This window comes from Accipiter gentilis, chromosome 26, assembly GCF_929443795.1.
Source record: "Accipiter gentilis chromosome 26, bAccGen1.1, whole genome shotgun sequence".
In the NCBI taxonomy this organism is placed as follows: Eukaryota; Metazoa; Chordata; class Aves; order Accipitriformes; family Accipitridae; genus Astur; species Astur gentilis.
This window is the reverse complement of record NC_064905.1, coordinates 19,541,365-19,566,542: the sequence shown is the minus strand read 5'-3', so window position 1 is coordinate 19,566,542 and position 25,178 is coordinate 19,541,365. Positions and strand designations below refer to the sequence as shown.

General features: G+C 43.4%; 1 protein-coding gene across 9 annotated transcripts; it reads left to right on the top strand.

Annotated features, from left to right (window-relative positions):
• On the top strand, window positions 1-24,167 carry PCBD2 (pterin-4 alpha-carbinolamine dehydratase 2). 9 transcript variants are annotated; one of them, XM_049829917.1, is made up of 5 exons: window positions 1-201; window positions 2,680-2,811; window positions 4,353-4,448; window positions 20,605-20,685; window positions 22,183-24,167. In XM_049829917.1, exons 1-5 carry the CDS (start codon window positions 94-96, stop codon window positions 22,276-22,278), a joined length of 513 nt encoding a protein of 170 aa, XP_049685874.1. In that variant the 5' UTR covers window positions 1-93; the 3' UTR covers window positions 22,279-24,167. The 9 variants fall into 9 exon arrangements, with proteins under 9 accessions (XP_049685874.1, XP_049685868.1, XP_049685867.1 ...); XM_049829911.1 differs by lacking the exons at window positions 4,353-4,448; window positions 22,183-24,167 and adding exons at window positions 12,778-12,861; window positions 13,856-13,947 and having other exon boundaries at window positions 20,605-20,625; XM_049829910.1 differs by lacking the exons at window positions 4,353-4,448; window positions 20,605-20,685; window positions 22,183-24,167 and adding exons at window positions 12,778-12,861; window positions 13,856-13,947; window positions 14,311-14,554.
• Window positions 24,168-25,178: the final 1,011 nt, after the last annotated feature.

Genomic DNA, 25,178 nt, shown 5'->3' with positions numbered 1-25,178 from the left:
GCTCCCTCCGTTTCCCCTCAGCGGCCGCCGACCCCCGGCTCCTCCCGCTGCCCCGAGAGGCGGAGCCGGGGCCTGGACCGGGGCCGGGGAGCGATGCCCGGCGGCGGCGGCGGGGCCGGCCTGCGGCTGGCGCTGCTGGGAGCGCGGCGGGCGGCGGGCGCGGCCGCTGGGGGAGACGCCGGCGGGAGACGCGCTGCCATGGTGAGGGGGCGCGGCGGGAGGGGAGAGACACCGGGCCTGGGCGGGGGACCGAGGGGGTCGGGCCGGGCCGCGCCGGGCCGGGCCGGGCCGGAGCGGAGGGCTGAGGGGGGACACACAGGCCCCGGCCCCGGGTGCTCCGGGCGCAGCCACCCGTCCCTTGTGCCCCGCTTCCCACAGCCATCACCCCCCCCGGCCCAGTCACTGGGGTTTGGTGTTGGGTGTTTTTTTAACACGTGAAGCTAACACCTCATTGCACCCTCACTCCTCAAGCTGGAATGTTTTGTACGAATTTCTCGGTGTCATCAAGGACTCTCTTCCCCCTGAGCTGCTTCCAAACGAACGTTCTCCGTTACCTCCGTTAAACCCGTCAGGTGCCGTTACCCGGCGCGACGAATCGATATTTGCCCGGCCGTGCCCACGCTGCGTGTTTCTGCCTTCGTGGGGGGGGTTCCACGCCATGCCCCGTGGCGTGGTGCTGTGGCACGAACGGCATCTCCCACCTCCTCTTTTTTCCTTTTACAAGCAAGTTCCTGCTGCTTTCTGCTACGTTTCCGAATAGAGCTGTGACGTGTTGGAGGGGCTAACTCGGGACCTGGCCTTCCAACCTGTTCTTAAGTAAAATGCTGCGAGCGGTGTGCTCCGGGGCCTGCATCAAACTCGATCTCCGAATTTCTGTTAAAAACTGTATGATCTAATTTCAAGCCACAGCATTGTCTCGTCAACGCCTGCCTGTCCAGGTGAGGCCTCAGGAAGGTAACGGCGACATCCCTAAAACTAACAGAGAACATCTCTGCTGCCAGCAAGAGGAATGGACTTTGTGCTGCCTCCTGGTCGCAGTCCTGGACTTTGCTATCTCAAAAACCCCACCCCTGTGAGTTTTTATAAAAAAAAGCCTACTAATTTCATCCCGTGCTGGAGAAAATAATACATTTCAAGACAGCCATTAGCTTTGGCAACTTTTATATGTGCTTGGAAAAAGAAGAATGTAAGAAATTCATGCCTGCCACTTCGGTGATAGCAACAACAAATCTGATATTTGTATTCTTGCAAGTCCAAAGTTGTATTTGAAGCATGAAGAGCCTAAATTAGTTCAGTTTGGGACCTGTAAAACCCATCTCTTGGACTGGATGTATCCTACTGAACACCAGCAGCGGCAGTGATGCTGTTAGATTGATTTATGCAGTTTGGGGGGTTTTGTCCCTTACTATGGGTGAAAATGTTGCTCCTGCATCTTAAAGCCTTGCTCGGGTCGCATTAATTGCATTAATTCCTGCTCTGCTCGGGCTCACAGCCCCATCTGGTGGCACTGGGGCTCCGGCCTGTCTCTGTAACAGGGCTGCCAGTGCAGACTGGCAAATCAAAGGCAAAAGCCACCCTGAGCTGCTGAGCTGGCAGTGGGTACTCGCAGACCTCCCACACCTTAGTGAAGCTCTGGAGCAAAATTCCTCAGCCCTTTTCTGGAATTTCTCACAAAGCTGTGCCAGCTGCTAACGTAAAGACTAAAGCCATCTGAATTTTGCTCTACTGGGGAGAAAGGTTCTTCCCATTAAAGCATTGCGTTTGTAATAGGAGTTTGAGACCCATCTGTTAGAATATATCGCCAAAGTAATCACTTGTGCTCTTAGTCTCTGCTTTTAGGAAAAATATCAAACCTCTTCCAAACGCCCCGTAGAACTTTCCTCCGGGTCTGGCTCTGGCCCCGTGCGTGGTTCAGGCGCTGATTCAGATATTTAAGCAGATAGTGTAATCTGTTATGTCTGTGCTCCCAGTGGCTTCAGAAGGACTCCTTTTGCTTCAAATAAGACATATTTAAACATAGGTGCTTTGCAGAATCTAGTGCTTATACCAGTAACCTGTAACTTCTCATAATTGTGTCTGCATTGTCAATTTTTTTTCGTTTCATTGTTAGTTAAAAAGCTCTTTGTTTCTTGTAGAACTCCCAAGTGTGTGCTATCTTTAAATCCGTTCCTGCTTTCTTAGGAACAGCAACATACAAGTTGTGGAGAATACAATTTCCTATTTTGCTTCTGTCTTTTGAAATAGATATTCCCCAGTATCCCTTTTAGCCTTATAATTGTACATTTAGCATATAAAGTAAATAATCCTTTATTTATATGACAGAGTGGGATACTTGAAAATTAGGTCAAGTGTTACAGCATCTGGATAATTCAGATGAAAAGGGATGGGTATCAGCAGGTATGCTGATGTCTGTATTCATTCCTGTGAAAGAGCCTGTTGCTTTTCACTAGTGTTTACAAAAGCGTTTAGCTGAACTTAATTGACCAAACAGAAATGGTGTTTCTTGGCTGTTCTAAGTTAAACTGGTCTATGAAATTATAAACAGTAAGAAACTGTACAGTGAATTTTCCACCTCCTTACCTTTCTGCAATACATAACCACAATTTTGTCGTGTGGTTTTCTTATTGTTGTACAAAACAGAACCTCAGCCTCATTCATGTAATTTTTTTTCCTCAATAGTCTTCGCAGTCTCGCTGGTTGACGGCAGAGGAGAGGAACCAAGTTTTACTTGATCTCAAAGCTTCAGGCTGGTCTGAGTTAGGTGAAAGAGATGCCATCTACAAGGAGTTCAATTTCAAAAATTTTAATCAGGTAATTATTGTTATATACCACTTTTAATGTAAAGGAAATGTAACTGCTTTAATTTCCATACGGTCCTGATGGGAAAATATTTCTATTCAGAAAGTTGGGAGTATCCTTGTGGGGCCAAACGCTCTTGGGTTTGCCTCGACAGATTGCTTTCTGATTCTGATCTCATTAGGTGGAGTAAATTAATTCTGTTTTGTAGTTGTTAAGTAAATTTGTTCTAATATTACAATTTCTTGATTTATAATATTAGGGTCAAGCTCAGGGTTGGTACTCTGGGATTAGACAAATAAGACCTGATCCTGATTTTTTTTTTTTTTTTCATTACTAGCACTTGTAAATGAATTCTGGAAGTATGTAACTGGTGGGCAGTAGGGTTAATTTTTGCCAGGGAAAAACTTAGAAAAATCACAGTGAGCTAGATAAACAACAGTTTGTAACACTGGCTCTTTTTTTGCTGTTTGAGACAGTAGTTGTCATGGTAAGGAAAGCCCAGGCAGTAGAGGGAGGGTGGGTGAGGTGGATGAAAGCAAGAGAGAAAACAACTGCAGGAAAATCCAGCTCAGGAGCAGGACAGTGCTGGTCCAGGAAGCACATCCGGAGCCCCAAGTACGTTTTTTCCTGGATTGCACTTCAAACCTGAACGTTAATACAGAACAAATAGAACTGTATCAGATAGTTCAGAGGGCAACGAAGGAGGGAAGCCCATGAGAGGGGGCTCACTTGAAACCTTGCTGAGATGTGCAGGCAGCTCAGAGCTGGAGCAACCAGGAGAGACCAGCACATTTGACACTGATGGGGTAGAAGTAACCCTTGGAAGAGTTGAGATTTTCAGCCTTTGTGTTTCGAGTATTCATGAAACGGCATCTCTGCTGGGGCATGGTCAAAGTCTTTGTTGGTTCAGCACAACTAGAAATGACTTTTTTTTTCCCCCAAAGTTAATTTAAAAGTGGTTTTGCACACTGTAAATAAATAAGTCAATTTGATCAGATTGACTTAGGCAGTGTGCCAACAGACAGGGTAAGAGACAAATCAGTGTGCTGCGTCAGCAGATACCTAGAAAATCCATTGCTTTGGCAAAAATTTACAAAGTTTTGGTTTTTTGACTGTGTAGATTTATCTTACAACATAGGTAGATATCCATATGTCTTCTTAATTTGGAGATTGATGAAGTACATACCGGTATAGGAAGTTGAGTATATTTAAATATGCTCATTAGTAAATGATGAAGTATACATTTATACTTCTAGTACATGTCATCTTAGAAAGGGTACTCAAAAAAAATTGCCACTTGAATTGTTTGGGAGATATTGGTACAGTCTCTTTCATTCTTGGTTGCCCTTCATGGATGTCAGGTAAGGCAGAAACGAGAGCAGAGGCTGGGAATTGGCTTCAAAACTCAACTTTCTGCACCCAGCCAGGAGAACAAGCTGGGCAGGTGGGTCCTCTGTGCAGCTCCGGTTGGATCAAGGTTATATGCGAATATCTGAAGGCAGAATTTCAACCTGCTGATTTGTAGGAAGCAGCTGCAGTGTCCCCATTTGCAGTTGGGGAGAGCAGAAGCTGTTTCTGTTATCGTAGTCCGGGAAAGGGCTCAATGTGCAGATCCTGAGGGGTTGTTCAGAGCTGGTATTGCAGAGAAAGTATTTCCCTTTTGATAAGTTGAAGCTGAAAGTAAATTAAAATTATGCATGTATCCTTATTGATGCTTATGTTTACAATAACTGTAAGTAAATATTGTGTGTATTACGACCTAGGGAACAAATGACAAAAACAGAGCTTTATACCTGTATTGTACTTTGCAAGACTTTAGTCCTGCAGTGAAAAAAAGTGAACCTGTAGGTACAACTTCTTTCATTTCACGTAATAAACATTCTGTTTACGTTACTTAAAGTGCAAGTATTTAGTAAAAGTCAAAGGACTGAGAAGTATCATTTCCTCAGTGATCTTCCTGCTGCCCTTTTACAGATGGTGTAAAATCAGGTGTGTTAAAAAAAACCAACAAAAGAGTAGTTGAGCTGACATGAAAGGTATTTCAGATTTATGTTTTGCAGATGATATTGGTATGATTAATGTATTCATTGCTTTTTTTATTGCTTCTCGCAGATAATGTTCATGATGCATGGAAAATTCTGTGGCTTTAAAATCTATGCCAGGTTTACAAAGTCTCTGTATGTCAACAGATGTTAAGAATATAAACACAACTTTTATAGTAAAGTCGTGCAAATGTGTAGACATGAGCTTGGTTTATGTATATTATTTTCAGCATGAGAATGAAATGAAACTTCTGTGAAACAAGAGTTATTTAGATTCCTGAAGCTTTCAGGCCAAGATTAGCTCGGTTAAAAGTGATCAGCAATGGGCTGCCTTTGTAAGGCTGACAAGCTAATGACACTTCTGGCTTATGGAATTAGTTTGTAACCCAGAACTTGAAAGCGCTGGTGCTGTTTGTTAGTCTGAAAATACATTTTCATGCAAATGGGCTTTGGAGGTACAGTTCTCTGAAACAAGCTGGCAGCCTGGGGTCCTGGCTGGAAGCCCTTTGTTAGTTATGCTGCTGTGGGTGCCCACCATGGACCAGTCCTGGTGGACTGGACTGGGCAGCGTTGGTGCTGGGTGGTGGGTGGTTGCTGCTCCATGTTCCCATTGCCTTTAGTGTGAGATAGGCTCTTGGTGGCTGGGTGTTCTGAGTCTTGTATAAAATATAAAATACACCAATGGTGGAGGAAAAAATGCAGACGCAACTCAACCGTAAAGGAGAGTGCCTTGTCTAGAAGAGCTGTGCTGGTCGCTCCGCTGCATCCATTCCTCCTTTTGCCTTGCAACTGCCGCACGTTATCACCGCTGTTGAAGAGCAGGTAGGCAGCGATGAGTTAAAATCGGAGTCTTTTACCTCCAGGACCCTCACTTGGGTGCGCTCGCTCAGCAGCCCCCTGGTTGAGTCGCTTTTCCCGAGGAGCGGAAACCTCTGGCTGTGAACAAGGTCTTGGAGAGCGGCTGGGCTCAGACCACTCCATGGCAAGTCTTGAGCCCTGCCACGCGTCTGGGTGCTGGTGAGCCTCTGTAAACCTCACAGCCACATCGGGGAGCTTATTTGGGGCCTCTTTCCCTGTCTGCAGGGAAGAGAAAATCAGCTAGTGAGGCTTTTGGGCCACTGTGTAGTATCAAGAAGGCACACTGTTGTCTGATCATGCCTTTGGGCTACTGAAACAAAATGTTTCTCTTCTAGCTGTGGAGTAAGCCCTCTGCTTCCAGTCTGCCCCAGCAAAATTCAGAATTGGGATAGAAAGTTAATTTATGCCTCCAGACCATGCCAGTAACTTCTCCCAATTATCATTCTGCAAACTTAGAAAAGAAGCTGCAGAAACGTTGGGACTAATGCTAAAAGTTGGTCATCGAGGGAGGGAAGGGTTGCTGAGGACCTCGATGTCCTGGCCTGTATCTCAGGAATTTCCTGGGATTTTCTCGGCACTTCGGGTCAGTACACCTCGGGAGGGGTGATCCTGCAAAGGGGACAGACCTGGCTTAAAAATCTGAATTTCCCCAGATTCGTCTCGAGCCCGGTCCCAGGCTGGGCAGGCGGCTGCGAACAGCTCCGGGTGCGGGGTGCTGAGCGCTCTGTTTGGGTCCCTTACCCAGCTGCTCATTTTCACCAAATTTGCAAGAACATCTTGACTCTAAGACTTCCATGTCTCTTGTCAGAGTTGGTTGGATTTGACCAGAGGGTTTAAGGGGTAACTGCCTGTGTGATTGCATTTCCTTAGGTAATCACGCAAAGGCAGAGAATGCAGTTAGGAAATTACAAAGGTGAGCGTGTTTGCTGATGGTCAGGTTCAGCATTTACAGCTGCTTTCTTTTATAGGATAAGTTTTTAATTAAGGTTGTTTTTTAAAAAAAAATGTCGTGTAGGAAGTCTCCATAAGACCTCTAATGTCATTTTATAAAATGACAGGAAATCAAATGCTCTAAGAGTTTTAAAAGCTATTTTAAATACATTTTGTGTTTGGGGGCTACAGGACACAGGTGAAAGATGAGCCTGAGTGGAGGGGACAGTAAGGAAACGCTTTGGAGGACGGTGTGCAGCGAGAGTAGAAGCACATGGGTTTCGTTGCAGTTGGGGAGTCTTGGGTTTTGAGAACTTATTTAAAGATGTGTAAAAACTCTAGAACTATTAAATAAATTATTATTCTCACTTTTCATTTCCTTTCCAAATTTGCTAGCTCTCTTACTTCAAATCCAGGAGAAAAAAAAATCAGACCATGTTATAGAAGATGCCTTTTTTCCCCCTCATTGAAATACTAATTCTTTTCCTTTAGCTGCAGGGAGACATGCTCAGATGTGCTCCTTTGAATTGATCGTCCTTGTTGTAATATCACAATTACGCATCCAAACGAACTTGGTAGGACACACAATGAATAATCTTCATTTGTTTTGATGGTGGCACTTGGTGCCGATCCCTGTAATGTAATCTGTGTCGGTACTTCCTTTTTCTGGTCCTGGCATGTTGCTGTGTCTTCCACGTTGATCAAAGATTGGAAAATTTGTTTTTATATACGTAGGCAGTGTATTTCATTGTCGCCTTATGTGCTTAATCTTTTGCATGTTTGGCTGAAATACATCCACGCCTTTTACGTATTGAAAACATAATATCCTTTAACCTACAATCTGCAGAGTTAAAATGAATTTTACGTTAAATATTCGATTGCGGACCACATCTCCAGCTTTTTATATGCCACAGCGGTCTTGTGTTTTTTTTCTTCTCCATTGTCTGATAGTGAGGTCATTTTCAGTCCTCTGAGAAATTTTATTCCCAGCCAGATGCGGGCCATATATTAAAAGTAGCACCTGTGGCTAATATCACAGCAGCTTACCATAAATTTACATGGTAACTAGGATTATATCTGTCAAGACTGTTAAAAAATGTCTAGATTTAATTTGATTTCCAGTATTGAAGGAGCTCTCCAACATTTTGCTTCATAACTATATTTTAAAAGTTAAAATCACTCCATTGTTAAGTTTTATAGCACTCCCAGTGCCCATTAAGTTGATTTGTTAAATGGGGGTCAGAATAAAGCAAGTTGGCTACAGGAGGATCGGAAACCAACCCATTTATGACAAATTTAGTCCTCGCGTGTGAATCTTCTCAGAGCCCGGGGACTGATTGGATTCAGGTGCAGCTTATGTCAGTTGTGTTTAACCTCAAAGCCTGAGCAGCCTCAGCCTCTGACTGTCACTTGTGCTAATCAAGAGACGAACCTGTTTTCATTCGTTTGGGGGGGAATTGCTATTTTCAATGTAGGATCGGTCTGCTTGCTCCCTCTGCTAGAGTTTTGCACTAGATTGCCTGTCGCATGAAAATAAATTATTTTTTTATCCGCCTAGGTAGGTGCTGGTTTTCATATAGTCTTTCCGAAACTGCTTCGTTTTCCATTATCCTTTGAGTCCTCTCCCATATGCTATGATTTGTGCACCTGCAAAGTTATGAAAGTATTTCTTTTGGTAGTTATGTTGTTCACTAACTTCCCTGCGTTTATGAATACAATAACCGATTTACAATAAATCAGAATTATTTATGAGTGGATTTACAGAGTTGAGAAAATCTTTGTATCTGAAAATAATGAATTTCTGCCGTATCTGCCTGTTGACATTTTCCTTTATTAGAAACTGATAGTGAAGTTTTCAGGACTGGCAGAGGTTAACCTGCAGGCTGAAACGGAGCGAATGAACTGGCTCAAGTGTCTCAGAGCGGGGCACAGTAAAAATATATGATTCCTGAATGGTCACACCTTCCTTGAGTTTATTCTTGTGATTGACCGAGTAAATAACACTCTCGTCTTGAGTCAGCGGGTTGGGGGGGGGTCAAGGCGCAGCTGTGGGACCTGGACATGGTCCACCTGCCTGCACCGCTGCCTGGCCCTGCCCGTGGAAGGCAGGGAGCTCCAGGTCTGGGTGAAATGAAAGAAGTTCTGGGGAGATGGTCCGTTTGAAAGCTTACGAGTCTCCTTCCCTGGCCTTGGAGGAGGAGGAGGAGATGACACTGGTGCCCTGGTCAGCGTGTCTTGTGTCCAGTGATGCTTCCAGTTAACCGGCAGCCAGCGCTGGGGAATTCTGCAAAGCTAGGATGACCGTAGTGGTGGAAATATGTAATTGGGTTGTGTCTAGGCACAAATTAAATCCTCAGTGCTGGGAGTTGGGAAATAAAGGATTTATTTTCGTCTCAGGGCCATCGTGGCTGGCAGGGTACAAAACCATATGTAAAGTCAGCCTGTAGTCCAGAATATTTTCAGAGGAGTGTTTTGCACTTGGCAACATTTTTCTGTTTTAAATAGAGTTGCCTTAGCGCATCAGCAGCCTCTTAGGTCTTTTAAAGCCCTTCACAATTAGCCTTTCCTTACATGTGGGGGAGCCGTCATTTTGTCCTTCGGTCCCTTCATTAAAACTTCACAGTTGTAATGCACGTGAGAAATTCGCGCCTGATAAAAGTCAGGCAGGGGATGAGCAGGGATTGCTCCTCTTCGTACTGCGGGGTATCTCGTCTCCTCTTTGGCCAGGGTCAGTGTGTACAGATCCCATTGCCCTCGTGTCCCATCTGCTTGTGGCAAGTGACAGTACCCCCGTCACTGTTATAACATCATCGTGGCCGTACCACCAGTATTAGGCTGCCAGGATTATTTTAAATGTCATGACATGAATCATATTTAAATAAAATTAATCCTGTTTAAGTTGAAGGCTCAGAGTGGGCATGTGTCCTTCGTCTCCTCCATCGTGCAAGATGTTCCATCCCAGGTGTTGTACAAGTTGCATCAGTTTAATTTGTCTTGTGACTTAGCTGTAATTAGGGATGCTCATTTTCTTGATGAGCTAAGTCATATTTCTCCCTAGAATAAACCATTATTTTATTGTTTATAATTATTGGGGGTGGTGGCATTTCTAATTGATGAGTTTTCGCCACCGAGTAGACCTGTTGTATCTCCATTTAAGCAGGCCACTGCTTAAATCTGCCCGGCTGACCTTTGGGCTGCTCTCCAGTTGGCTCTAATACAAATGCTTTCCTTAAAAGATGGATTTATTATCACTCAAGTAAAAATTATTACAACATTTGCCTTATGCTTGTTTCATGCATTGATCTGAAAGTGCAAAAGAAATTATTTGTCAAAATGCCTTTTGGGTTTCACAAGCTGTCTTGTAGATTTGGAGTAGAAGAAATGTTTCTCTTTCAGCTGTGGTTTTTTTGTGTGTTTTTCAGCTGCACAAATTGATTGTTCACTCTGTTTGAATTAAACAGAACAAATGTTATATCAGCCATGCGGGCAGGGCTGCTGTACATTTGTACCGAAAGAGAGCAAATGTGAGCAGGCCAGCCTGATTTTAACTACAGTTTGGGCTTTTTCTTTGTTAGAACACCGCTGGAAAATGAATGGAAAATTCAATGGTTTTGAATTCAGTTGGACACCTTCGTTTGGGAAAATGCAATTAAGACTGATGCTGCCTTTTCTGAAGAAGATGGTCACTCAGAATAATTTTTTTACCTTTTCAGTTAAGGAAACCTGGTGTCTTGCAGCTCTCCATGCATTAAAACTTATTTTTATTGGGGTGCTGGAAAGATGCTGATTAAATGCAAAGAACACGTCTTTCTGTCTTCGTTGTTTAACCTTTTGCATACCCTTGCTTTTGGAATAATGCCCAACTGCATTTTCAAACCATAAATTGCCTTTTACACCAGCAGCTCTCACTTTCTCATACTCCCATGAAGGAGAGATGCTTTGGGATATTATTCTCTGCAGTTGCAATTAAAAGTGGACTCTGGCTGGCAGAATAAACTAAAATAAAACTACAACGCCCCTATTTAAAAATTAACCATTACTCACCAAAAGCACATCAAACCCACTTAGCGGACATCCGTTAATCCCGCGGTGAGCTGTTTCAGGCTTTAATGCACACTGTTTTACACGTTAAGGGTTTTGAAGTCGCGGGCCAGCGCTGACCTTTCGCATCTGCTCCTCTCGCAGTAGGAATCTCCGCTCGCCGCTCCCCGTCAGGGCGGATTAACGTGACAAAGTGCAGCGCTTCTGCTGGCTGCAATTTCGGGTTTTGATCAGAATTACTTCTTTCACAAACAATCACGTTTGGCTAAAACGTTACATCTGCTCTGAAAAGCCACTGGCAGGGCCGCAGTTTATCAGGGTGAGGGGAGTGTAGTTTTATTTATTCCTCTTTTATAAAGCTGAAAGCCCACTTCACGTAGGTTTTTGGGGGGGGAGCTTCCCTTCTTCCTCCTCCACTTGCCCTTTTCTTCCTTTAATTTCGTTGGGCTGAGATGAAAAGTTGCTTTGGACAAACATAAAGCTGGCTGTGATGTCTTGGAGGGGTTTAGTGGGGAACGCACTGATGAGTGGGGAGCCCAGTGCTGAGTCAGCACCACACCTTTGGGTTTATTTATTGCTAAGAGTGCTTTGTAGGCAGGTTTTTTTTTATTCCTAGCATCAGAGGGGAAAGTCCTGATTTCATGACCTAGTGTGATTTTTCTCATGCTGTCATGAGAATAACAGTAGGCAGTTAAATACATGTCTATGTATGACCAAGGTGTCCCTGGTTGGGAGAATCTTTATTCCATGATACAGTGGGTGGGTGCTTGTACCAAGCAAAAATACAAAAACCCCATGGGATGTCTCAAAATATTGCACGTTGGATGTACTTTGCCACTTCCAGGCATGTGCTTGGAGCACATGGAGAGGTCTGAAGACAGTTGAAAATGTTAAGTGTAGGTTGTCTGTCTAAATTGTTGGCAGTTAAGTGAGCTCATTCTTCATAATGTAACTTAATGTAGCTGCCTTTATCCATTTCTCCATGACCTGCTCCAGCCATTCTTCCAAATACCAGAGGCTGGAGGTGAAGCACAGTTCTGGGTGACCTACAGATCACATAGGGAGCAGTGGGCATGGCAAACCAGGCAAGGTACCCGTCTGCTCGGAGGTTGAAGGATGCCCTGAAGAGAAACATGTTGTCTGGGAAGATGCTTGCTCTCTCCTACTCTTTTTTTTTCAAAGGATCTGTCACTTCTAGACTTGAAGTGTCTGTCTCTGCAAAATAATATTTGAATTTTATAGTGCAGTATGAATTGGAAGCCTGCCAGCGCTGGCCTGGGTAAGTCTCCTGCTGAGTTCAGTGCCCCCATGTATCATCTACTCTCTTTCACTATAAGAGACATCCAAACATGAAGACCCATTCAGCAGCTTGGTTGAGTGAAATGATTCCCTGGCTGAATCTGCAGTAGATGTTCCTTAATTTGCTTTATTTCACAGCTTTAGGTCTTTTTAGATTCTGGCTTGTCCAAGAGGGTGATTGGAAGACCGCTCTAAATTCCTCGCACCTCCATCGTGATTTCTCTGTCACATGTTTGAATTGTTGACCTTGTCTTTAAAAAAACCAAACCAAAACAAAAAAGCTGACAGTGTAGTGGGTAGGAGGATAGTGGAAGATGAAATGGTCATGAGACCAGCCACTTCTTCTCTTAATCCATCATAAAGCAATGCCTTTCTTATCACTCTTTGATGTTTTCTTAGTATCATAAATGGCAGAGATTTAGAGGATTATCAGAGGCAGGATAGGATTGCCTGTGGATACTTAGCAGAGAAGATCTTGGATATTAAGCTGGTAGTATGTGTAATCTTGGCCAAAAGACCAAGGAGAATTTTGTCTGAGCACTCCCAATGTTATCAACAGCATGTATGGCACATGAACTTCATTTTCATGTCTACAGAATGAAATCATTCCTTCTCACTGGGGAGAATTCTAGCATTTTGTTCTGCTATAGCCAGATCTGTTCCATCCAAAACGTGGTGCGATGGGATAATGAACATCTCTGTTCTCCTACACCGTACCTGAGCTCTAGAAAAGTCAGAGGATTTGAGAACCTTTTTTGAAGTGGAGCATTCACTGAAATTAATTCTTATTTGGTCTGTTTTACAATAGCTTCATGGCATGGGCTGGCACCGTGCGATCGAGGACAGTTCATTGCCGGAGCGGCAGCATCCTCGTGCAGCACGAAGCGCGTCGGTGAGCAGAGCGCCTTAGCAGAGGGTTCAGGTGCCTGGGCTCAAAAGGTTGGAACTGGGGACTCACTGCACCTTGTTACTAGTTTATTTTTATAGTGGTTTGTGTGATGGCTTTATTACAGTACAGCCAGGGGTTTGATTTGCTGGGCCAAACATTTACTTTAACAAGTAAAATTATCATTGTTCCTTCAGTTGCGCAGCCAAGAGAGTTTATTATTTTAAGTGACTGATTGCTTTAGCAGGTGCTCAGTTAATGGGGGCTTCGCTGTATTATTTAATGTTTTTAGGTAGGGTGCAAAAAGCTCATTTTAAAAAGTCATGTTTCTTGAAATAGCTATTTTATTTGGCGTAAACCTCCTAAATGCAACCTTTATGTTCCATTTCTGTGCTTTTCCACAAAGCACACAAAAATGGCTTGGGAGGTGGAGAGCCACATTTAGCTGACTACATGGCTGGAGGATTTCTTCCATGTTCCAGTTCAGTCCTGAAACCTGGGATTATTTTCCTTCTTTTTCTCAAAAATCTAATTTAGAGATCTACATTTTTAAATAATAAAATAATATTTATGACTCTATGTGCTAAGAAACTGGAACTGCGAAAAAAAAAGAAAAAGCCCCCCACATTTATTTTGAATATTTCTATATGAAGTGATATATCACAAATACCATGCGACCTTGTTCCAGGTTTGGTTGGGATTTAGGATGTCTGCTTACTTTTCAGTAGTCTTGATGGGTAACTGCAATTATTTTTATCTACCTATAAGCAAATTAATGTATTTTGTAATATGGTTGTATTGACCCAATGGAGTCTAGGCTTGAAACTTTTATCACTCCCAGAAAGAAGTTTTTATGCTGCCTTAAGATACCTCCATGTTCTCTCACTTCTACTGCATCAAGTCTATAAATCTTTTTGGTGGAATAGGTGATTAATTTTGGTGTGAAGTCTGTTCATTGAATCACCGAGAATATTATCTGCTTTCTGTTCATGAAATCCAGGTGCAATCACTTACTGTAATAAAAATGAGAATAGGAAAAACGATCCTCAGCACCGAGGCTGCTGGCAAAGTCAAGATGTGGTAAGGAAGAAGGTAATAGATGTAACATTTTGTATCATATTATCACCAATAAGAGAAAAACAGGTCTAAATTCAGCAGTTATGAAAATTCTGATATAAACAGGCTTAGAAAAGATGAAGTTGAGGTTTGTTGTGCAGATTGCACGCGAGGGTATTTCCACACTTAGCAAGCACGAGGGAAAGAGGAAAGCAAAGCAAGGAGAAGGCTTTAAGAGCAGGTCAGCGCTCTCTACCTTCCTCTTAGTCCCTTTTCTTGCATTGATTGTGTCCCTTGGCCTTAGCAGAAAATTTGTATTTATTTTTTGGACCAGTTGACTCTCAGATGGGGCAAATTACGGTTGCACCTGCTTTCTGACAAAGTGATGTCATAGCTTAGGTCACTGCTGAGCTTGGAAGATGAAGCTTTTGACTCAGACCTCTTTTGGAGAGCTGCATCTCGAGCATCATCAGGACCGTGTTGCGTCTAGTGCTGCACCTGGTCTAGATTGTGCCGAGCGAGCGTAAACTTCCCTCCGCCACGAGCAGCTTGGGCTTTTCCTGGGACGGCATTCCTGAAATTGCCTTCTGTCATCTCCTGCGGCTCTTGACATTGTACCGGTACCTGTGTGAGAAACGTCCCCGCTGAGGAAAGGCCATGCCTCCAAGCTCCGCTTCTCTTTGCTTCCATTTATTCTTCATGTTCTTCAAATGGGTAAATCATATGACAATAAACAGAAATACTCTCAATGAAGAGAGAAGGGGAAACTGTTGTTTATCTGGTCAGGTGGTTTAGATTAGCAGTGATGCTGGTCTGTATTATGTTACTTTAAATCATAGTGTCCCAACAGGACATAAATTATGAAGATTGTTACAGTATGTTTCATCCAATGTAAGATCAACAAATTGGAATAATTTTTTTAATAGGAAAATCAGTGCTTTGGCAGGGTTATTGTTGAAGAATTTAATTTAACTTGAGCTTTGCTTGCATTATTTCTTAATATATAAAAACTATTTGCATAATGTATGAAGTATAAACATTTTTAGAATCAAAGGCAAGAATGTCTTTTCCAAGATTACATAGAGTGGCAAACTACTTAGAATAGATCAGTGTTTGTGCTTTTGCTGTCAAAAATGTTTGATATAGAGCTGGCGAGCTAGTTTCTTCACCGACATAATTGTAAACAAGTGTGGGGAGACAGAAACAGCGTGCTTTGTAGAACGTGGTGTAAAGGTTTTCACATACGCCGCTGCAGATCTAACATGGAGTGCAGTGTTTACAGCTACAACATGAATATAAATAGGTAACTTTTTTTAGAGCACAAAGCAGCATTTCACTTTTGTATAAATGATGTGTGCAGATAAGTATGGGGGATGCGAGCAGTCAGCTCTGGATTTTAAAAGAATATTGTAAACGCAGAAAAGCATACACAATTAAGTTGGAAATTGTAGTTGTGGTTTTTTTTACAGTTTCACATTTTGTTACGAAGACAGAAATGGCACCTCAGTACATGCCAGTATGTCTGTAGTATTCTTCCATCCTTTCCCTTTATTAGTGCCCTTCAGAGTTAGGAGTACCGTTTTTCCCAGTCCCAAGCAATGCTTGGGGAATGGGAAGGTTGGCTGCAATCACAATACTTTGCTGCTCAAGCTATTAAAGAGGAGAAAAACAAATCTCTAGCAGTGGTTTGTAAGGTGTTATTCACCTTCAGACCCTGCTGGCTGCCCATGCCTGGATGGGGTGGGATGGAGGGAGTAGGGAAACACTGGCACATCCGTGACTTGCACTCTCACCAGAGGGATAGGGATGCAAATAACCTGAGTTTAGCTCTTTTTTTGGGGGCATGACTTAGTTGCATTCTTAAGGACTGCCCTGCTGTTCTTGGAATGATATTAAAAAGGGTGAAGAGCCATGGGAAGGTGTTCCCCTGATTTATGTCGTGGATGAATCCAGACAGGGCCAAAAAAAAAAAAAGAAGAAGAAAAGAGGAAAATATCTTAATGCAACATGGATCCAGTGTCCCTGGGGATGGTTCAGGCAGGCTGATGATGCCACCAGGGAAGAATCCCAAAATGGGCACATGGTTTTGAGAGTGAATACATGTCCTCTTGTGCTGCCATTTCCTTCCTAAATGCTAGCTGGATTCCTCCTTTTTTGTGCTTTAACCATGTTGTCACTTTCAGATGAAGAGTGTGGCCTTGTGACGTGATTTTTGCGTATTTGTAAGGTAAAAGTCTTTCTTAATGGAGTAAATAGAATTAAAATAAAACAAACGCTGCATTTTTCTTGAGAGCACAACAGAAAACTCATGAGATTAAGTTAAACCCTTGTGACTAGCTAAACATAACTTACAAGAGCTCGACATTAAAGAGCTTTTTCCATTTATCTGCTAGCCTGTAGCTCCCTGTTAGGTAGTAACGTCAGCTGGATATGTGAAAGCTCCTGCAGTTTGGAAGTGAACCTTAATGATTGGAGTTTATTGTTGTTATAAGTGTCAAACTGCAAAGGAGAACACATGCTGTATACTGGGTATTTTTCACTCGGGTGAATGGAAAGCAAATGTGTGAGGCTTAGTCATCTCTTGCCTTGTATGACAATGTCACTATAACTTGTTTTATTTATTCATTTCCCACTGATAAATGGTACAGATGCAGCCCGGGTGGGTGGGGAAGGGAAGACAGGTAGCCCTCGCACTGCAGAAGGTCAAGGTTAATGCTACCTCCAGCATTATAATGACAGATGGGAGGCAGAAACCTTAATGTACTTGTGATTAGCATATGGTTTCCTTGGCTGAGTGTCCGGAGGATTTAAGAAGCCCGGGTACGCTCTTCATAGTGTATGCATTTTAAAACAAACAAATAAAAAGTGTGTATGGTTATATCGTTGAGCCTTTCAGCTGTTTTTCTTGAATATCTCCACTTTTGAGTCAAGTACTGTCAGCTGCTTTGTTCTGGAGATGCACTGGGGTAATCCATCACTGGGGACTCGCGGGTGGGTGATGTATTAGCACGACATATCGACCTGTGTTCCTTTGATGTATAACTCATCAAGATAATGTTGGCAAGCATTGTACAAAAGCAGCATGTTTAAAAAGTATTAAGATGAATTGATTCCTTGCTTAAGAAGTGTGAAGGGAAGAATAATAGCAGATTAGCTCTGGGATCCTGTGGTTCTCCCGGAGCCGTGCAGCGTTGTGTGGTGCAGAGGGGCGGATGGAATTTCATCTTTCCTCCCACTTCTGACAGCAAAGTGTCTGGCCCTGGTTTTCCCATTCTCAGGCAACAAAAGTCACATTAAGTCTTATTTTGTGATAGCATATGTTGTCACTTTCAAAAGCAATTTGGCCAGTCCCAAAACATTGTGATAGCTGAATTTTTTAAAGTTTTGTGGTTTGTTTTTTTTTTTACTTTATTAGGTTAACTTGTTCTTCTAAGAGTAGCCCTGATTTTTATCTCATGAAGACGTACTATGGCTGCTAGTATTTAAAAAACGTTTTAGAAGTGATGTTACAACTGAAACACCATGTGTTTTTAGTTCCTTCTTTCGTGATCTTAAAAGACAGGGAGGGAAGAGACGTACTGGCACACCCAAGGCATCTCCTTGTTGCTGCAGGATTGCTTCACTCATTACTTCTTCTGTTGCTCTTCGTGGTTTGTTACAGGGACTCTGCAGTCCGCCATCACTTGGGTGACACAATGTACTTATTTGAGTAACCTGTATGTCTGGATGTTATTTTAGCCCAAATGTCCTAAAAGGATTAGGTTGAGAATGTCTGCATAATATGCACGTTACTGACATATCAGAATACTTTATAATGTTTAATACATCAAAGCCTCTTTTAATAATTCTTTATGGCTTCTAGAAAACACACAAATCCTTTCTTTCTCCTCTCTTTTTATTTTTGAAGGAAAAAATCTGAAAAAGTTCTCATTAGTGGCCAAGGGGATGCAGATCTCTGTTATTAATATAGTGGAACTCAAGACTGTGTTGCGTCTTAACGTCGTGAGTAAAGTACATGTCCCACTTTCATCAAGAAATGTGTGATGGTCTGATAAACTCTGCTCACCAATGCAGTCTTGACAATGATCTTGCACTGCAGACTGCATAATAATTTTCATTATTTTTAATTAAAGTTGAAGAAATGCAGACTCCTGCTCAAATTAAGGTTGGTTGTGTTGCCGGAATGTGGTAATTACTTTAATTGATCACAAGATAGTTTCCTTGATCACCAATTAGACCAAATTACTGATCAAGTTTCAAGACGTGAAGAAATGTCCAAACTGATTTTATGTAATAGTGTTTTCATATCTAATCAAACCTAAATATCTTTTCCTTCCAGAGCCAATTGTATTTTCCCAAAGAAAGGTTACGGCTCTACAAATATAAAGGTGATTCATAAACAATAGCGTTCCAATTCATTTAATTAGCAAAGGAAGTATTTAGGACCTTAATGGAGATTGCGTTGGTGAAATTGCTCGCTAGAACCGTAGCTCTTTTTCTTAGTGGGAGATGCTTTTTGTGTATAACTAAAATAAACTAAAATGCAAGAAGTAAGTTGCTTTGGATGACGTGCAATGAGGGAGAGCGTCTCTGAGCGGAGCAGGCATGCCTCGTGGGTGTGCGTGCTTCGTCCTGCGCGGTAACACCCGATTGCTCTGGCTGGGACAGTCGTGGTCAGCCGGAGCAATGAGCAGCAGGACCTGTCCTGGGGAGGGTCCTCTGCGCCAGAATTAATTCCTTTTCATGACTCGGACAGCCCCAAGTTGAGGTCTCTTCGGGAAGATGAACAGTTCTAAGAGCGATGTCCATTTTATCCAGCCGGAGACTTTTTACTGTCTGCAGGGGAAGAGGCAGTGCGTTGGCGTGGTGGTTGACTGATGGGGACAATTTGGTGGTCCAGTGATCGGAGAGGATTTGTCATCACAAAGCATGAAGAAAGGTCTGCAGAGCAGATTAATGTAGCAGACTCATTTGCTTGTGTAGTTTGCTCTGTCCGCCTTCTGTTGGAGCAATGATTATTGTCATACAATCAATGAATTGTGTTGGCGTAGTGTAACCTGTGTATATCCATAGGTAGGTGAGTTCCTGGGATGGACAGACAGACACTGGTAGACCATACGTGAACCTAGTAGGGCTTTTCATAAATTTAATCTATTTTTTTTCCCTTGCTGTTTGTTTGTGCAAAGGCAATCTAGTTGGAGATGCATTGTTGTTTTAAACTTTTGGGGACATTTCTGTGTCCAGATTGCTGTGTTGGAAATAGCATTCCTATTAAGCCCATGGACACTTTAAAAAGATTTAAATCAAATATCATTCAGCACTATTAATGCAGAAGTTTTCCAAATCATTGCTAACATCTAATGCACAACTTGCAGCTTTCTGCTTCAAAGCGTGCTGCTGAAACATTTGCAAATTTTTAAAAGTAATTGTTCACTCAAAGTAAAACTAAACCAAGCAAGACTTTCAAGGGAAGTTAGATTTTCCCAAATTTTGGAATGCTCTTGGGTCAAAGAAAAAAGCTTTTTAATTGCTGACAGTTTGGTGATTTCCAAATGACAAACCTCATTGGAATGATTTTCTCTGATTATAACGTTTGCATTCATTTGACTGGCAAAGCAACTAACAAAGTCATACTTCATCCAGGCACCAATTCTTATTTTACCTAAAGGTTTTTGTAATTTGTGAGAGGAAAAAAGACTTGAAACTATTATCAACCATTATATGTTATTCATTGACCACATGTTTGTTTGAAATGGCCGTCGCTTGGTGGAATGCGGGCTATGTACATTCTCTTCCATAAATTAGCACTAAAAAACTACCTAAATCAGGTAGGGTTTTGTTGAGCTTGTTGTATTATAATATGAACCAGACTATAATGTGGATGTTACTTTAGCTTTGCATGTTGTTAATTCAGGTCCTGAACCCCGATGGATGGAGCTTGGTATGAACAAAGCCCGCTGTCTTAGAGGCGTCCTGCTCACGCACTGAGGCCCTTCGGGCCCTGCTGCATAATTGCATTCTTGATTTACATGGACATTCTAATTTTCTTTATAATGCAGTGATTTGCTCCTAAGTATTTTGGCAAGGGCCTGCTATTATTTTCTTCTTGAGCCTGTGATAAAACCTGCATCCTGGGGGAGCGTGCCGTGCAGAATATAGGGGCAGAGGATTGGGAAACCTATTTTAACTCATTTTAAGGGAAAATATTTTCTCATAAAGCAGAGGGGCAAACCCACCTGCCGCCTTTCTCCCCCCAGTAAAATAAATAGCAAACCAGTTACATGAAAGGATGTGTTTCTGGAAGCGGTATCAGTAATACTGTGGCATGATGCTTAATTAGAAATGGCACGTTTCTAAGATGCACTAAGGGATAAGGGGTTTGGGATGGATGTTTAAAATCACTGTTGGATGCCAAAGGTAAAATCATTGCTCTCACGCAATGGCTTTGAATCCTGGAGTAAGTAACATTGAGCAGAGTGATTTACTGGGGTCTGAAGGGGATGATTTCAGCAGCCTCAGGAAATGCGTCGGCAGCATGAGAAGGTGAAACACTCCTTCAACACACACAAACCCGAGGTGCAGCAGGCTGGAGCATCTCTAGGAGTTCTTGAGATTTTGGAGTGAATCTTGCAGATCCGCTGCCAGTGCTGGTAGGTGGAGGACTGTTTTCCTCTTTCCTCTTTCTCTCCTTAGGCTTTCGGATTTATGACACGTGTTGCTCTACAAGCAGAGAAGATGAATCACCACCCGGAATGGTTTAATGTCTACAGCAAGGTAACGTGTTCATCAGCCCTAGTTACAGTCATGGCACGTTAAGGAGACCCAACCACTGGCCCATTCTCTCTGCCTTCTTTTTGTAGCTTATATACAAGGAGGAGGCAGGGGAATGGTAAGAGGTTGTGTCTTCATAATGAGATTTGAGATTCTAAGGACGTATTGAGATATTTGTAGCAGTGACATGGCCCCCAGGAATCAAGCTCTTTGCAATTGTTTGCTACCAGCTGCATGATTTGGACCTGTCCCTTCACCTCTCTGCCCGACATCTAAAAATAAAATAGAAGCGTTTAAACTCCTGTTTGGCCAACCTGAATAAATGACTGTTTTGAAACTAAACACTCACCAACTTTCATTCTTTTCTCTGCAACAAGTTGGGAGCCCAGCGGTGTAGGATAGCAGACCGCCAATGCATAGGTACCTAAATGGGAGCCTGGCAGTCTCAATTTAAGTCTGATTTTTTAAAAATTGTAGGCTCCTATGTCTCAACATAGCAGCTTATAAAATTTGTTTATAATATTACCTAACTGATGGTGGTCTCGTATTTACAAGGGTTACAACCCTTGAATGAAAGGTACTGTGTGAAGGGGGAAATTATTGCTCTCCCTTTATTTTTATTTTCTAATGCTTCTCACTGCATTGTATCGAGTTGTTTGTTTTAGCATTTGGTGAATATATGGCAATCCCGCTAAAAATATACTAAAAGGAGATGTGGACAAGCAGCCTGCAGCTGGGAACCACCACCCCCAGAGCAGGACATCCCCACCTCTCCCCCCGAACAGAGGCACAGGCTCCTCCTCATCAGCGCTTTAGGTCACCCTCTTTAAGGGGACACTAAATGGTCACCAGACAAAGTCCTGATCACCTACTCTACATGATTTTCTTGGCTTTCCAGAATATTCCGAATTTATCTTTTTTTTTTCCTCTTCTCTCTTCCCAAAATCTCAGTCAGAGGCGAGACAAAGTAATGCCCAACTTGTCATCTGGCTTAGTCTAAACAAACCCGTGCAGGCAGCTGCGTCATAGCAAAATGCACCAGTCCGTTTGTTTTTCTTTTTGAAATTAATCTGCAACAAGCTTAACAATTTTTTCACCTTCAGGGTGCTGGTTTTTAACAAAATGCGTGAGCCCCTGACTCGGCTGTTGGCAGCTTGGTCACTGGCTCAGGTTCTTCGTGAAACCGATCCATGGAATTTAAACGTAAAGAATGAGTTATTTAATCAGACACCTCTTCTTGGACGAAACCCAAGAATGCAAAACCTGTTTTATTCTGCGAAGGGGCTCCCTCTGGTTAGACCTCAGGCTCTGTTAAGCCTCCTCAGCCACAACATCTTCTGCTTCACATGGGCAGTGAGCGTCCAGCTCGCTGCTTGCCAGGAGCATCGTGTAAAATCACTTCACTACAAGGGCACGCAGTGTTCCTGATGAATTGCTGCTCAGCCTACGTGGCAGAGATCAAAATGGCTTTGTAACCCCCTTTCTTTTCCTTCTTGACAGGTTCAGATAACTCTGATTTCCCACGACTGCGGTGGACTGACTAAGAGAGATGTGAAGCTGGCTCAGTTTATTGACAAAGCTGCTGCCTCAGTGTAACCAATATGTAAAACGCTTTAATACAGTGTCCACTAATATTTTGTATTTTAATGTTATCCCTCATTCCTTGTAACCCTGATTTCGCAAAACCCCTGAGACAAGATATAGCGTAAAAAGAGTGACTTAGCTTTGTTGGCCTTTAAGACCTTAGTCTTGAGACCCCTCTGGATGCTGTGCTTGTCCTTTGCCATCACTGTCTCTGCGTGAGGATGTAGCAGAAAAAACAGCAACAAACAAGTTTTGAACAATGCTCTTCTAGAAACTAAAACAAGCTGGAATGAAAGCTGGAGCCCACCCGCACGTGTCGGTGTTCCCCAAGGCCACAGGAACTGAGGCTGGTGGCAGCTCCCATGGGAGCCTGCCCCGTGCTGGGACGCTTCCCTCCTATAGATTTGTACATCTGTACACCTCTGCACTTCAAACAGCGTTAAGAACAGCCAGGCTGGGTCAGTCCCCTCTGGCGTGGTGCCTGCATCTTGGCCAGTGACCAGTGGCAAGTACAAGAAACGCTGGTGGGAGCAGTGCAAGCTGCTGCTGCTGTTTCCTTGGGAGTTGCAGCTCAATTAGCAGTTACAGCTTTGCATTTCAGTGATTATTCTGTGCTTGTCCAGTGGCTCGTTGAACCCATCTGCCCTTTTGGCACCCACAACCTAGCAGCTCTGTCCAGCGAAAGTGTTGCTGCGTGCTTGAGAACGGTTCCCCGTCTGAGATGCAGGACTGGATCCTGCAGTTGCTGAAAACTTCAGCTCTGGTCCAGCAAATAAAAAAAATAAAACAACAACAGTGAGCTCCCAGCACTCACATCATTAAACAAAGCATGTGCTTAAGTGCTTGGCTGGGCTGGGTCAGTGCTCAGCACCTTGCAGGATTGAGCCATTATTTGTGTTGTAACGCTCCCGTACCTGTTGGATCGGGGCGGGGGTAGCTTGGCCGGGCGCCCAAAGCACCGGCCAGAGCTGCCAGCGGTGAAGGAAGCGGCATTAGCAGGATTCTTGCTAAGCTGGGCTCGGCTGAAGCTATGCTCACCTTTTTTTTTTCTGTAGCTACAATTACTCATTGCAAACATTGTTCCAAGAGCTGCAGATCCCACTGACGAGGTTTGAAATAATTTCTTCCGTGGTTTCAAAGTCTTTGGTTTTTATCCTGTGATCCTCACCGAGACAGATTTCCACTGCCGACAGGGAGATTTCAACCTGCTTAAGGCTTGCAGGAGGGCCTCTCGCTCTGCAATCCCGCTGCCGAGTGTCCCCAACGTGCACCGTCCTGCCCTGCAAGCAGCTCTGGGTGCGGAGATTGACACCTCCGAAATGCCTGAGTGCATTGCTCGAATGACACCGGCGGCATAGCTACCAGCTACCGAGAAGTGAGATACATACTGAGTGCCAAAATCCATCTCGGATGTATATGTGAGGTGTGTGGTCTCTCAGATATTTGGGATGCAAAATGCCACTAGCTGCCATGCAAGTATTCACGTCGATAAAATAAGAAAGGTATTTTTTGTTAATCCTTAGCAAGTGCACTGTCATGCGCTAATTGGTCGCAGGAAACAAGATAAGATGTTGGGGTTTATTGTTGGTAACAGTACTTGGAATATCAAGTTAATATGTAAAAAGACCCAAATTCAGACTGTGCTCAAATGTTCTTTGCTTACAAGTGCCTTTCCCCAGCAAAGCGGCGGATTTCCCTGATACGGTTTGCAAATGGTCACTGTTGTGAGGAATGAATAAAACTAAAACAAACAACCAGGCTGTGATGTCTCCTGTTACTGGTGGGGAAATGAAATGAGCTTCACCCAAAGTTTTGACAATGTCTCTAATGAACTGTGAAAACACTGTTGTTAGAAATTGATATATCATGCATGCACTTTGAATAAAACCAATAAAATCAAATTCCTCCTTTGTAAGTTGTTTCTTTATTATTGTACATATGTGACAAGGCTGTTTAGTTTTAAGATAAATTTAAGATAAGTAATATTTAGTTACTGGGAGGTCTTTAGTTTAGAATATTGTTATTTATTTACATTCTCCGAGGAAAAAAAATCCCCACCAACTAATAGCTCAGAGAGCTGTACTGTCCAGCTATGGCATAGAGCTGTGCAGCTGTGGTGGTTTGAGGATCCCTGACTGGTGAAGGGGCAAAAATACTCAGAAAAGAGGAGGACGACTTTTGAAACGCTCGTAGTTTCTAGGTCAGCACTTGTTTAGCCACAATTTCTTGTTAATTTCTGGGGCGTCCCACAAACCTGCAAGTGCCTTTTGTGAGCGTTGCTGTGCAACACTAATAAGAATAAAATAAAAATAGTGAATAAACAGCTTCTGCTTTCTTTTCCAGCAAGTGCTGACTTCAGAGGCGGTCTCACAAGGGACATCCTGGCTCTGCTGATGCCGTGAAGAGGTCTGCCATCGTGCTGCTCCCTCGGCGTTCCCAGGCAGAGCCTTTGCCTCCGGCCCCGCTTGGTTTTGTTCGGCTGCCGCTGCTTGCTCCCTGCGTGGGTCGGGAAGCAGTGATGCTCTCCTCGGCTTTTCCTTGCCTTGCAGTCACCAGGGATTTTCTTTCATTATAAAAGCACCTTTTATTTGGAGGTTGGTTTTCTTTTTTGGACAGGCTTCCCAGCATTCCTGAAACGCATCCCGAATCTGCCATGAACCCCTTTTGAACTCCACCCCCCACCCCGTCTCGGCAGCATCCCCAACTCGCCGCTCTCCGCAGAGCTGGGCAGGGATGCTCTGCAATGCCGAGGAGCCCTGACCCCCCCTTTCCCGTAGCTCCCTAAATCCACGGCAGCCTGTTCGCAGCCACTCTGTGCTCCTGCATCTCCCCAGCTCTTCTCCACCTGCCCGTGTGCCGCTGCTGCGTGGTGAGCGCAGGGTACTGAGGACCACGGGGAGAGGATGCACGGT

Bases quoted from the DNA above. Each gene is read 5' to 3' on its own strand.
- PCBD2 (XM_049829917.1), top strand. From the start codon at position 94: ATGCCCGGCGGCGGCGGCGGGGCCGGCCTGCGGCTGGCGCTGCTGGGA. The intron at 202-2,679 runs GTGAGGGGGCGC...TTTCCTCAATAG, and splicing joins GCGGGAGACGCGCTGCCATG to TCTTCGCAGTCTCGCTGGTT. The intron at 20,686-22,182 runs GTAACGTGTTCA...CCTTCTTGACAG, and splicing joins GGTTTAATGTCTACAGCAAG to GTTCAGATAACTCTGATTTC.